This window comes from Diplotaxodon limnothrissa, linkage group LG1, assembly GCF_057381915.1.
Source record: "Diplotaxodon limnothrissa isolate DT_005_m linkage group LG1, D_limnothrissa_male_GT1.1, whole genome shotgun sequence".
In the NCBI taxonomy this organism is placed as follows: Eukaryota; Metazoa; Chordata; class Actinopteri; order Cichliformes; family Cichlidae; genus Diplotaxodon; species Diplotaxodon limnothrissa.
In genome coordinates this window covers 14,030,279-14,045,374 of record NC_140596.1, presented here as the reverse complement: position 1 = coordinate 14,045,374, position 15,096 = coordinate 14,030,279, and the positions used below count along the sequence as shown (strand labels likewise).

At 38.2% G+C, this 15,096-nt stretch overlaps 1 protein-coding gene across 1 annotated transcript in view; it reads left to right on the top strand.

Annotated features, from left to right (window-relative positions):
• mdga1 (MAM domain containing glycosylphosphatidylinositol anchor 1) overlaps positions 1 to 14,208 on the top strand; it is a 194,697-nt gene extending 180,489 nt beyond the window's left edge. The window contains exons 16-17 of the mRNA XM_085353267.1: positions 3,134 to 3,251; positions 14,123 to 14,208. Coding sequence (XP_085209393.1) covers positions 3,134 to 3,251; positions 14,123 to 14,208 — 204 coding nt within the window. The remainder of the gene's footprint in view (positions 1 to 3,133; positions 3,252 to 14,122) is intronic.
• The last annotated feature ends 888 nt before the right edge of the window (positions 14,209 to 15,096 follow it).

Here is a 15,096-nt window from a genome sequence, read left to right as displayed (position 1 = left end):
CTTCACCTTGGCAAGTCTGTGTCATTTTCAAAGAAAAGTCTGTTCCTTTTCTTCATTTTTATATCCAGCATTGTCGAAAAGGATTGCTTGCAAAGATATGTTGTAACAAATCGTATAAAAAAAATCCAGAGCTTTCTTAGCAATAATTGGATACTTGTCCATTTGTCGACACCAAAACGTTGAGAGCGTTGTTGTTCTGAAGAGTTGCTGTTGAACCTGGCTCTGCTGAATTTCAATGATTCCGTCAAGGTATTCATCATTGACATCTGCTGTCTCAACAGCAAACGTGAACGGCTGTCTCACCCATGCTGGATATGACTCTCTTGTAGGGAAATATCTGTCGAGAGACTTTGCAAGCTCATCTAAGTGCGTTGCAATTGTTTGCTTCAGTTCCGTGGATACAGAAATATCTCCGATTCCAGACACATCTTCGATCTTACTTACAAAGTTGTCCAGAAGGGGGAAGTTTGCGAAGTTGTTGTTCTCTGTTCGTCATTTCCATAACGTTAGCTTTTTTTGATAAGCCTTCAGCTGTCCTTCCGCTTCTATGATATTGACTCCACCACCCTGCATCTGCTGATTGAGATGATTGAGAGCTGCGAATATATCAGCCATGTACGCTAAAATGAGAATGAACTCAGGATTTTGAAGCAATCTGCATGACAGTGTTGGTGCTCTTGCAAAAACAGGGCTAATTCCACATGCATGGCAAAAACACGATTCAGCACCTGTCCCCGGGATTACCACCGAACATTAGAATGGTACAGAAGTACCTCAAATTCAGAGCCCATTTCTTTACACAGCTCACTGAAGATGCGGTGCCTCAGAGCACTATTTTGCACATAGTTCACACATTCCACCACAGTTTTTAACACTTCTGCCATTTTTGGAGGCAAGGGTTTTGTTGCCAATGCATGCCTGTGCAAAATACAATGAGTCACAATGATGTGTGGTGCATCAGCTTTTACTAGCGCACCAAAACCAGAGTTTCTTCCCAGCATGACTGGAGCTCCGTCCGCCTCTGTCAGTGCACCCCAGAGTGGCTGTGGCTACAATGTAGCTTGCCATCACCAGTGTGTGAATGTGTGTATGAATGGGTGGATGACTGGATATGTAAAGCGCTTTGGGGTCCTTAGGGACTAGTAAAGCGCTATATAAATACAGGCCATTTACCATTTACCATATACAAACTGCAGAAACCATGTCCCGTGAAAGATTGTTGTCTCTGAAGAAGTCATCCACAAGCTTCTTCACATCGGCTGCTTTAGTTGTTGTTGTAAGAGGCTTACAAAATAAAAAATCTTCTTTAATCATGTCATCTTTCACATAGCGCACGAAAACAAGCTGGCTTAGATTAGCAACGTCTGTGCTCTCATCGAGTTGAAGGCTGAATTTTGCCGGGCTTGAAATCAGATCGGCGACTACTTGAGCCAAGATGTCTTTACTCATGTCTTCTATTCTGTCGCTGACGGTGTCATTTGAAAGAGGAATTTGGGATAATTTACCTTCGGCCACTGTTCCGAGTATCAGATTTGCCATCTTTAACGCAGCTGGTTTCACAAGTGTTTCACCAATGGTGTATGGCTTGCCCTGCTTTGCGATCAGATAAGCAACTTCATACAATGGTGTGAGGATCGGTTTGTTAACGGGTACAAATCCAAGAGCAGGCAGAGTGGGCCTTTCATTGAATCTGGCTCTCTTCGCCTTGAATTCAGTAAGTGTTGTGTTCTTGTATTCCCCATCTCTATGCAGCTTCAAGAAGTGTTCCTTTAGTTTTGCCGGTGCGAGACTGGAGTTGCTCAACTTGGCGTTGCAAATCATGCAGATAGGACGCTCACTCCCATCACGTTCTGTAGGGGGCGTGTCATCACAAATTTACACGATAATTCGGGTGTGTCTGGACCTCTGCGACCTCTGTGGTGGAGGCTCTGCCGAACCCCTGAGACCGACTCACCAAACTCCTAGGGTTCGATCGAACTCAGGTTAAGAACCACTGTGTTAGGATATGACTGCAGCTTGTAAATTCCTGAGATGGGAGAATAAACTAGCATGTTGCTATCTGTAATAGATGTTTCCATGTCTTTATTTAATTAAAGTATTCATATTTTCTATAATTATTAATTATATGGTTGTTGTTGTTATTATTGTTATTATTGCTCAACTTCAGATACAGAAAGTAGGTTCTTTAGAGTAATTAAATTAGTTTTGCATTTTAATTTTAAATTCATTTTTACAAAATTTAAGACGTTTTAACGGAGTATCCAGTCCTGTGAAAAACTAAGTATACTTTTACTGCCTTTATAGGTATTAAGAAGTAGCAGGTGCTGATAATAAGTAAGCATCACCTTAATAAATTTTGGCAGATTTGGCTGGTTTGCCATTCACTTCAAACCTGGAAATGCTCAGAGAATGATCAAAAACCAAAGAATGATATCTCAGTGTGTGAAAAGTTAAGTTTAATGACACAATTAGAAAAAGAAGAGCAATTATGGCTTATTTGGAAGGGTTGCTAAGATTGCTCTCTAAAAAGGACATAGCTTAGGTTTTAAAAAGACTTCTAGTTCAGTGTCCTTTGGAGAAATGAGATCAAAGTTGATATATTTTAGCATAACACCACATTTGGCAAATACCAAACACAGCACATGAGCACAAACACTTAACACCTATGGGGATGGTGATTTGGGCGTGTTTTACAGCCACACAAATAACCCCTGTATGCCAAATCATTCTGGAATCAAATATGAGGCCCTTCATCCCAACAGCTAAAGGCTGGCCCGTAATGAGTCATGCAAAGAACAATGATCCTAAAGAGAGCCGAGAGAGCTGTGTATCAACAATGCTTGAAAACCTAAATGAAGTGAAGCTACACCGTAAATACGAGCGGGCTATTCCTCCACTTCCACCACAACAATATGAGACACTGATAAAGACATAAGGAAGCAACTACTTATTTTTTAGTAAAGGTTGTTTTGCAAGCAACATCATGGAGTGTACAAACTTTTGTGTACAAAGTGTACAAAATTCTGGCAAAATTCCTCAGTGGCCATTCTGTGAACTTTTGCTGTGTTTTTGTATATATTTCTCTGGACATACTCAGCTAGCATTCATCTGTTGATGTTTCTTTTCTAAACAGATTGTGTTTGAAGGAATTCGAGGCTCGGGTTTTGAGGGGGATATTGCCATTGACGACGTGTCTATCACCAGAGGAGAATGCAAGCAACAAAACACTGTAGCCAACGCAGGTAAGACAGGTAAGATATTTTGTGATTTTTGTGTAGAAATATACTTAATAAACAAAGAAGCACACAAAAGCAACTTTTGGAATTTGTGGTTGGGTCATCTTCATACGTTCAGAGAAACTCCAAATAAGACAGGCAATGCCATTCTATTAAAAAAATGTATAGCTTTGATATTATTTTCAGCAGAAATACATAAAAATCAACGACTTACTAAGAAAATGAATTATCAAACTAAATTCACCTGAGCTGGATTAAGTTAAAATGAAAATAAACTAAGGCAATAGAGAATTGAATTGCTATAGAAACCATATTTTTAGAGCTGTCACGATATGAGAACTAAAAGTCTTCTGTAGTGTATGGGAGGTGTTGGAATATAGAGCACAGAGAAAATATTGTCTTTGTGTGGGATGTATAGAAACAAGTGGACACCACAGGGCACCAGCATGGAGGTAAGCTGGAAGGCTCATCATAATTTGTGGTCCTTCTTCTTCTTCTTCTTTAATAACTGCATTTATCTTGCTATCTTTTCATCCTCTAACTGTCCATACCACATCCTGCTGCGTCTTCCACACTTATTGTCATTATATCTATTCTTGTTTCCTTTTACCCTACATTCTTCATCTATCCTTTATTCATCAGCATAGCTCTGCTCACTGCTCTTTATCTTTAAAAGCTTGGGTTATTTATTTTAGAAATGTAGAGAAATTACAGAGACACTGTGTGATAATTAAGGATTTAGATAAGAAAAGAAGATAAATGCAGAAACATATGCACAAGAAGAGGAAAAAATGTTTATACACAATAAACTGACCAATCAAGTTTGCATGGTAAGTTAAATCAAGCAATCTGCTCCTAGTAGGGGCGATCGTGGCTCAAGAACTGGCAGTTCGTCCTCTGTGGCTACAATGTAGCTTGCCATCACCAGTGTGTGAATGTGTGTGTGAATGGGTGGATGATTGGTTGTGTAAACCGCTTTGGGATCCTTAGGGACTACGTAAAGGGCTATACAAATGCAGGCCATTTACCATTTAATGTATCCTAGGTCAAGCTAAGCTGTACTCATAATATTATTTTGTTACATACAAATACTGTTTGACACGAGCAACTTTAGCAAGAGGTGGGAATCCAACAAGAAAAAGTGTCAGTGAAGCAGTTTCGGTCCATGTAAGTGTGTGGAGGGATTCCAATAGCCTGCAGGTTAGAGAAGATATAGCAAGAGAAGAGGTCAAAAACACAGTGTTCAAAATTATTTATATATATATTTGTTCATTTGCATGTATATGTGTCTGTTAATATAAGAAACAGCAAAACAAAAACAAATGGAAAGTGATCCAAAAGACAAAATATGGCTACCATCAGCTGTCCTCTGCAAACCAAGTCATGCAGGCAAACATGCGCACACACACACACACACACACACACACACACACACACACACACACACACACACACAGTCTTGTACAGACATCAATACATATATCATTATCTTTCACAGTGGCCTTACTGGCATTCCAGATCACATACAGGAAACATCTGATGAAATTTCAGACTGTTCACTTACTTTTTTCTAATAGGAAAAAAAAATCTTTCTATCATAATATATTGACCCTACAATTTGACCCTACAATTTGATTAACCAGTTTTAAGTGACAAATTTTACACAGCCCAACATGAAGAAAAAAAGATTGAAATACACTCTTTACTAGGACTCGGAGCAAAATAGGAAGGACCCCAGGTACAGACATAGATGAAATACAGAAGCAAATGCTGTGTGTTGCATTATAATATACAGCGACATGTACTTAGAATGTTCATGTTAACTTTCGCCAGAAATTATTATGAAAAAATATTAGAAATAAACAAAAAGAAAAAAATTGAAAACACACAATCTAATAAATTATTAACATCCTCCTTTTACCTCCTCAAACCTTGAGTGTGAGTTGGTGTGTCTGAGTGTGCTGATGATTGTCTGCTTGGATGTGCAGTGCAATCTCACACATATGTGCATGTAACAACACTGGCGGATGGAGTGAATAATGGATGAAGGTGAAAACAGGAAGAGGAAAGCTCTTGAGCTCTCAGAGCGGGCGCGTGTGCATTTGTGTCCTGCAGGTTTTATGCAGGCAGAGACTCACAGTGCAGACAGATGGGCAATTATCAGGCAAGTAACTAAAAAGTCTTTGCCACTGCAAGAAACAAAATGCATCTGTCTTGGGTACAAGCTCTACCTCCATGAAGTTGGTGAGGTAAAATAGGGATTAGAGAAGAATAAACCTACACTCAAAAAAATAATTCATTGGATCAACGTAATTTTATCTTGCCAATTATATTCCATCTAAAAAATCATGTTATATTAATCCATCTTGATTGGGTTGTTTTAACACGATATATGTTTGTAAGTTTAACATAATATTAACAGTAACATTCCATTAATTTGACTTTTATTCAAACAAGTTGTTTGTACCAACTTAGTCTAATTAAATTTAGTTAAAGTCATGTTATATTGTTTAAACACATACATCAAAAGTCAGTCTTGTTACATGAACTAGTACAATATTTGTTTGTTACACCAGTGATAATCTTATTGAATGAACAAATGTAACTTCTGTCTGTAGTACATGTTGTGTTCATATTACATAATGTTCAACAAAAAATTCAACAGACTTAGAGCAACTTCCAATCCAGCTATCCTCTTATCTTTATCTGGGCTGCGGAAGTGATAAGGTAAGAGGGGCAGGGTACATCCTGGACAGGTCACCAGACTATTACATAGAGACAAACAACCATTTGCTCTTTAACACCTTTGGGTAATTTAGAATCACCAATTACCCTTACCCTAATAACTGAATGACTTCTAACTGTGGAGGGAACCAGAGTACGCAGAGAGAACCCATTGCAAACTTGGCCAGATTGAACCCAGGACCTTCTTGCTCTGAGGCAACAGCACGAGCCACCATGGCGTTGAGCTGTCAATACAGACTCAACAAAAGTAGGAAAGCTATGCTTGATGCAGAATTTTCTTTACGTTTTTGTCCTTGACAAGTTAAACCATAGTAAATAGTAATACAGGGAGTGCAGAATTATTAGGCAAGTTGTATTTTTGAGGAATAATTTTATTATTGAACAACAACCATGTTCTCAATGAACCCAAAAAACTCATTAATATCAAAGCTGAATGTTTTTGGAAGTAGTTTTTAGTTTGTTTTTAGTTTTAGCTATTTTAGGGGGATATCTGTGTGTGCAGGTGACTATTACTGTGCATAATTATTAGGCAACTTAACAAAAAACAAATATATACTCATTTCAATTACTTATTTTTATCAGTGAAACCAATATAACATCTCCACATTCACAAATATACATTTCTGACATTCAAAAACAAAACAAAAACAAATCAGCGACCAATATAGCCACCTTTCTTTGCAAGGACACTCAAAAGCCTGCCATCCATGGATTCTGTCAGTGTTTTGATCTGTTCACCATCAACATTGCGTGCAGCAGCAACCACAGCCTCCCAGACACTGTTCAGAGAGGTGTACTGTTTTCCCTCCTTGTAAATCTCACATTTGATGATGGACCACAGGTTCTCAATGGGGTTCAGATCAGGTGAACAAGGTGGCCATGTCATTAGTTTTTCTTCTTTTATACCCTTTCTTGCCAGCCACGCTGTGGAGTACTTGGACGCGTGTGATGGAGCATTGTCCTGCATGAAAATCATGTTTTTCTTGAAGGATGCAGACTTCTTCCTGTACCACTGCTTGAAGAAGGTGTCTTCCAGAAACTGGCAGTAGGACTGGGAGTTGAGCTTGACTCCATCCTCAACCCGAAAAGGCCCCACAAGCTCATCTTTGATGATACCAGCCCAAACCAGTACTCCACCTCCACCTTGCTGGCGTCTGAGTCGGACTGGAGCTCTCTGCCCTTTACCAATCCAGCCACGGGCCCATCCATCTGGCCCATCAAGACTCACTCTCATTTCATCAGTCCAGAAAACCTTAGAAAAACCAGTCTTGAGATATTTCTTGGCCCAGTCTTGACGTTTCAGCTTGTGTCTTGTTCAGTGGTGGTCGTCTTTCAGCCTTTCTTACCTTGGCCATGTCTCTGAGTATTGCACACCTTGTGCTTTTGGGCACTCCAGTGATGTTGCAGCTCTGAAATATGGCCAAACTGGTGGCAAGTGGCATCTTGGCAGCTGCACGCTTGACTTTTCTCAGTTCATGGGCAGCTATTTTGCGCCTTGGTTTTTCCACATGCTTCTTGCAACTCTGTTGACTATTTTGAATGAAACACTTGATTGTTCAATGATCACGCTTCAGAAGCTTTGCAATTTTGAGACTGCTGCATCCCTCTGCAAGATATCTCACTATTTTTGACTTTTCTGAGCCTGTCAAGTCCTTCTTTTGACCCATTTTGCCAAAGGAAAGGACGTTGCCTAATAATTATGCACACCTGATATAGGGTGTTGATGTCATTAGACCACACCCCTTCCCATTACAGAGATGCACATCACGTAATACGCTTAATTGGTAGTAGGCTTTCGAGCCTATACAGCTTGGAGTAAGACAACATGCATGAAGAGGATGATGTGGACAAAATACTCATTTGCCTAATAATTCTGCACTCCCTGTACATACACGTGGTGTGTGTATGGTTGTCTGCCTCTTACAACCCCAGTGATTTTCCTGTGGTTTGACATCTCATATGATCTTGTGAATTTCGTGAGTCCAGGCAACTATAACCACTCTTCCTAGATTGTATCGTGTCATCTGAACAAGAACAAATTAAGTTTTTGAATTTCATGCACATCCAACATGATTTAACTGCGTTCACCATAGAAACATGAAATTATTTTGTTCAAATGACAAGTTAGACTTTTGTAAATGTAGCAACCACCCAATTTACTTTTTTTAGTGCAACTCTGTCAGTAATTGTACATTTTCATTTATGACTTTGAGAAAAATGCAAATTAATTTAGAATACATAACGTTAATTCGTGACCAGGTTCTAGGCAGGAAGGCTAGGTACAGACATTTACCACTTCTGGCATTGAACCATGGAGCACACATTTATAACTGATTAACAGAAAGGTACAAGTCTGCGTCATAATTGAAACCTTGTGCAAAATATAGATCTAAACCTTTTTTAGGTTATCAATGAAGAGATAGATATTAGGGGGGTGAGATGAAAAGTCAGTACTATGGCACTTGTCTGCACAATATGTGACAGGAGTACATGTAGATGTGACCAGCAGCATTGCCCTGCTGTGATCACACTTATGTCTTTTACATAAAGTTCATACACCCACACACACTCCCACGCATACATGTGCGTCCACCTTGGAAGTGTTTTGAGCAGGTGCTTACTGTGTATGCGACCACTGCAGCTGCCGTATAAGCATACTCACATGCACATCTGCACACATTTACTTCAGGTCAGCTTTGTGCACACACAAGAGACTTTTATCCTAAATGAAGGATGATTGCCTCTGACATGTTTGGTGCAACTCCACCTGCACAAAACACAGAGCCCCACCTGGCTCATATGTGTTTTATTGCAGGAGAAGAGGCAGTTTACTTTAAACTGAAATCTTTGTTGTTTTTCTGTTGCTCTTCTGTCACGCTGGTCCATTCTCAAATAATTAAACAAAAACTTTTTTAAAAAAGTGCATGAACTGTACATACAAAAGGCTGAAATTAGTCCAAAAAGACCTATTGGGCAACGACATGCAGAGTTCTGGTAGTGATATTAAATGTCTGCCTATGCAGTAATACAAATGGAGCTTTATCCTATTTTTCAAGGTTTAATTTAATTTGTGCGTAAAAGTTCCAACAGAAAGCTCATTTCTTTCTTAAAGAAAATAATACTGGAAACTACAATATATTTGATTCCATTGCTGCACGCAGCAGGCAAGAATAAGCAGCCAAAATAGAACTGAACTTAGTCGCACAGATAATAATGAAGTTAAAACCTCAGCTTACACGCAAGGTTTTAACACAGATACTAATTAAACCCCACAGGGCACACATGTCAGACACACACACAGGTGATCAAATTTATTATGAAAACTATACCAGCCTTCTAACTGTGAATTTTCATGAGAATGAGGAGTCAAGATATAAATAAACCCATTTTTGCACACTTGACGAGAACGTGTCCAAATGTGGATATTATTTAACTCCACCCAATAGCCAGATTGAGATAATCAAAAACCTTTGCAACACAGGCAGAACTGTGGAATTACTGCTTAATTATTTTGTTAACCTGTGCTGGGCAGCTTATAATAAGCTCTCTAATTTGATAAATTTACGGGCACTGATGTCCAAAGTTTTTCAGCAGGTGTGTGAGTATCTTTTGCACCATGGTTATCCTTAGTCATGCTTTTAATCGCATTTTGGAGCATAAAAGACGTGCAGCGGGGGGGTCAGAGGGACAGCGTATTTGAATTTATTTCACACAACTTTCTGAATGACAAATTTCCAAGTAAAATATCAATGGCAAAAGTGTTTCGACATCTTTTTTTTCCCATTTGCCAGGGGGTGCTGTGATGGCTGCCTTTGGCCAGAGGCAGTGCTGCAACACCTCCAGCACCCCTGGTCTTGGAAATAGGACGAATGAATGAGTGCGTAAAGAGAACATTTGCTAAATGAAAGGGAGGAAGCAAGACAAAAGTATTTGAAATACAATGTTCCAATATCAATCAAAAATCAGAGCTGTAGTTAAATAATGAAAACCATTTGCAAACAGAACCACCACATAGGATAGCAGATGAGAAAATCATGTCATCATTTACAGTCGAAAAAGAAACGTTATGTGATTTATGGCAATAAGGCCTGAATAATATCTTTTTTTCAGTTTCTTAGCACAAGTGACTTATGGACGGTTCATCAGATATGCCAGTGTTTACCCAGAATTCTTATTAACTCTTTAAAAAATTGGCATTTGCAGCCACATTTTCTACTTTTTCTGAAGGGAGAATATTATAGAGATTATTACTACAGAGGGAAGCATATTTAACTGCATTACACATGGAAAGCCCTAAAATCTTGAATAAAGCATAAATGAAGAATTTTTAATTGTTAAACCAATTTATATGGTTGATGGGGTCGCTTAGTGATCGAGTATTTCATGCATTCTTTTAACGTCTGTCAACTTTAGTGGAAACATTTTTTTCTAGTCATACTTTTTAGTTAATTTTGCTATATTTTTACTTCTAGTTTTTAAAATGATTGTGTATATTGATACTGTTTTGATACTTTCAGTGTAGAAGTATATTTAGAATCTGGTTGTAATTTGGCTGTGAATGCTGACACAAGTTGCTCTTATCTGCTAACCTCTGGGGCAGTTCTCTTTACAGTGTGCTGCTTTTTGATTGGTATTTGAATACCACCTGGTTTTACATGTTGTTATTATTATTGTTTTCTTAAATTATACTAATGGCGGCTTGCTGAAACTTGTATGTCTTTTTGCCCTTTAGTGTTTTTATCAGCGTGTTTTCTCCCTTTTCTGCTACATTTCAAAAGACTGCACCCTGTTTATCTTCCAAAGACTTGGAGTTGAGTGCCCTATTACTCTGTATCCTAAACACCATGTTCCACTCAATTGGTCGCCTGCATACTTTAGACTCTACTATAGGAATGTGTGTGTGTCAGTGTGTGCCTGTTTAAATGTGTGTCTTCTGCATACAGATACAAAATTTATTACAAATATTGATTTTCTGCCTGAAGGATGGACCCCTGATATGAAATCATATTGATCTTTTAAATACAATACCCATGCTTTTTTTTATGAAACTGTGTCTGAACAGCTTGCATTTGTAATTTATGTATTAAAGGAGGGTGTGTATTGTATGTGTGTTTTGTAGTTTGCTTTATAGGACTGTATATATAAATGAATATAAATGAAAGCTTTAGATGATCCTGTGTGCTGTGTCTGAGCTGGTATTTTAATTTTCAAATTCAACAAATCTGAACAATTCGATTACACCATATAAAAAATGTCTGCATTGTGTCTTCCAACTGTGCTTTAACAATCACGACCTTCAGAAAAAAGCTAAGGAAAACGGTTCAACAAATATTGATGATGACATCAATCGTAACTTCTTTACTCCCATTAAAATCTCGGAGCTGTCAGGGCAATGTATGGGATCTCAGTGGTGAAGCTTTCTGTTTCTCTTGTTTACTCAACCACCTTCTCAGCCATGACTGTCTTCTCATCTTTTCTTCTCCATACAACCTGTTCTTTCTTCCCTGACAGTTTCTGTGAACCTTTTTCTACAAACCCTCCTTCTTTCTTCATAACATTCACAACACAGTTTGATAATTTTCACATGATACTTCTTAGTAAAACTACCACTTCAGGGCATTCTTTAATGCTCAAATAAAATTCAATTTGTTTAGAGTCAATAAATCATTGAAGGCTAGCTCCAATTTACATTCATGTTATGCATTTAAAAATGCAATAAAAGAGACATAAAATATCAAAAGGAACACAATAAAACAAATACAGTCATACAAGATTCAGACAACACACCCGCAGGCTTTAAGGAAGTCTTAAGCCACATAGATAAACACAATCATCACACGCACAGTTATTTACTTAGTTTGTCTTCAATCTTCGGTTTGTCTTCTATGACAGTTTTGTCACAAAAAAGCTTGCTGTCTGCTTTAGTGTAATGTTCCTTGTATCCTTGATCATTGATGATTATTATGTAAATGCTTATAAGTGTCCTTGATAGTTTTTAGATTTCAGTAAACTGTCACATACATCTCTTACTAAAAGTCGTCTTCATCTCAGAAAACCTTCTGAACCATCCTGTTTATACAGCCTTTGCAACCAGTTAATTCCGGTGAGATGTAAAAATCAACTTTCTTATAATTTTAAAAATATATATTTGTTTATGGCTACAAAGCCTTTGTGATTGTTCACTACTACTTTAACTGGGGAAATTACAAAAAGCACATCAGTCGAGACCTGTACTAAAAAGCAAGTTCAAGAAACCTTAGATGAATTTTGCTTTTCTGGCTTTGTCTACCTAACCTCAGCATTTAGACTAAATATTCACCAAAAGGTTATTATTTGATTTGGCTAACTCAAACCAGTTTACTAATGTAGCTATGAGTGTGTTCAAATAAAAGAGGTTGTTAAAAAATAACAAGTACTGTAAAAGGCTTAGGCAAACTGTTTTAGAAATATATTGCTTACAACAGGAAAGGGCCATTTTTAAATTTGTTGCTGCTGAAATTTAATTATAGGGGGAAAAAACATTGAGACAACTTGTTTTTAACACAAAAGCACCTTTTATTAGGAAATTCTGCAAAATTGCAGGCAATATATGAACAGAGTTAAATCTTCTGGCAGCCTGTTGAGTAAAGCTTATCAGCAGTCTACTGGACCAAACCCGGATGCTCTGGTACCTTTTCCCCGAAGGCAGGGGGCTGGAGAGGGCCTGTGAAGGGTTCGGAGGTGTCACCCACAAGGCTGATGGCTTTGTGGGTGAGGCGGATGTTGAAACCAATGATCTTGCTAGCTGTAATGTCAAATGATTCCCAGAATATGAAGAAATCCTTGTGTGCAAGGGACAAGGCTGAAAAACAAATATTGGATGTCCATGAGCTCTCAAGCAGCACTGCATCAAAAATAATCATGTTTCTCTCACGGAAATGACAGCATAGGCTCAGGAACACTTCTGAAAAATAACTATCTGTGAACACAGTTCATCGTGCCATCCAAAAATGCAGGTTAAAGCTCTATCGTACAAAGAAGAAGCCATATGTGAACATGATCCAGAACTGAAGGACTGAAAGGATATGGTCTATCTGGCTTGTTCAGTTCAAATCTTTGCATTTTTGATGGTATGCATTAGTGTCTATGGAATTGGCCGCTTGCACATTTGAAAAGGTATACACTGGTTTTGGAGCACAGAAGATTCAAGACTTTTGAGCAGCTAGAATCCTATATCAGACAAGAATGGCACAAAACTTCTCTTCCAAAAGTCCAGCAACTGGTCTCCATAGTTCCAAATTCCCAAGTTTACAAACTGTTTACAAGCTGTTGCTAAAAGATGGGATACTACATAATGGTAACTGGGCCGTGTCCCATCTGTTTTGAGAATTAGTATTGCTATCAAACTCTAAATGAGCTATTTTTCCTAAAATGGTACATTTAAAAAAAATTGGTTTATGAGACTGCAAGTAATTAAAAATCTCATTGTCATCTTATCATTCTCTTTTTGTTTACACATCCAAACGTTCCAACTTTTTGGAATCAGATTTGTATTGCGAATTAATGGGAAAATGAGTTATTAATGAGTCATATGAATGTAGGACTTAGGGAGAAGTTACAAGACATAGCCAGACTTTTGGGTCCATACTCATAAATTTGAGACATCCATTTGTGAGAATTATTCTGAAAACATTACCCCCTCTTATTCCAAAGCAATGAACATTCTTTGTGGCAGATATCACAGGCACGAAGGAAACATGCTGTTACTGTTCCTGTTACATGTTTTTTTCACATGCGTGTGATTCTTTAAATAGTCTCCTCCCAAACTAGACACATAAATATGCAATAAGGCCAGCTGCAAAAAAAACATAGATTTTTTTTGTGTGTGATAGAGAATATTTTTTAAAAATGTATACTATTGCAATCTGTGCCCCTAGATATGAGGGGTTTTTAGGTTATGGTTTTGTATCTCTTTTTTTATTCTGAACATAAAGTAAGTTAGCGTAGCAGAAATGAACCTTACTAAGGCCTACATTTCTATAGCACAGGCCAGTTTTGGAAGAATACTGGAATTATTTAATCTTGATAGCAGAAGCTGTTAAAAATTGCTAATATGTTATTTCTGTGCTAACATGACTCTTTTTTTGTTTGTTTTTTTGTAGTTCTGATTGGAGGATCACACCCACTCCCACTGGCTAAATGGCTGGCCTTTGGCCTCTCCTGCTTTGTTTCACTACTCTTCAGATGATGAGCACTCCCCATAGCACCACCAACTGTCTGTGCTGACAGACATTGCCCTGACTTGCGCTCTTTTACTTCTCTCTCTTCCCCTGTACCTGTCTTTTCCTCTGCGTACCTGTCCATTTACTTGTCTGTCCTCTTCAGTTATTGCAGTCTTTCTGTCCTTCATGCATCCAACAAGAAACACTATGTATTTGTCTATCTTCTTGTCCTCTGCTCTCTTTTTTTTTTAATATTTCACCTATTCGCTTCATATAACCAATCAATGCTCATACTGTATTTAAGGTTAACATACTTAATGGTCTTTGACATAGAGACTTGAAATTCCCTCCTTTATCCCTTGATTAGATTCTCTTTATCCATGTCAGTGTGCCACTTTGTCAACTTTGTCTTTTTTCTCTCCTTTGTCATCCTTCTTGGTCCATATGTGTACCCTTCATGTATCTTCACTCCCTTGAACCGCTATCCTCGGAAGTCCTTCCACCCTATTCCCCAGACACACCAAAGTGTCGGACACTCAACCAAAGATGACAAAGGACCTGAGGGAATGAAATGGGGGAACGGGGATTCTAGGAAGAAAGTTAAAGAAAGAGCGAGAGAAAAGGGAAAGTGGTCAAAACAACCTTTTCCACAAAGACAGTCTCCCTTCCGGACCAGCCTTTGGCACCATGGGAGCTACTGATTGATAAGGAGACACTAAAAACTGATGACTGAATGAATAAATAAATAAATCAATCATTGAGGAAATGACAAACCAGGACTGAGGATAAAAGAAGGGTGTCCTTGGTAGCCTCTTGGTAGCCTCTCTGCTTGCCACAAGAGACGAACCTCATACGTGTACATTTATCTTATATATATATATATATATATACATATATATAAATAAATATATATT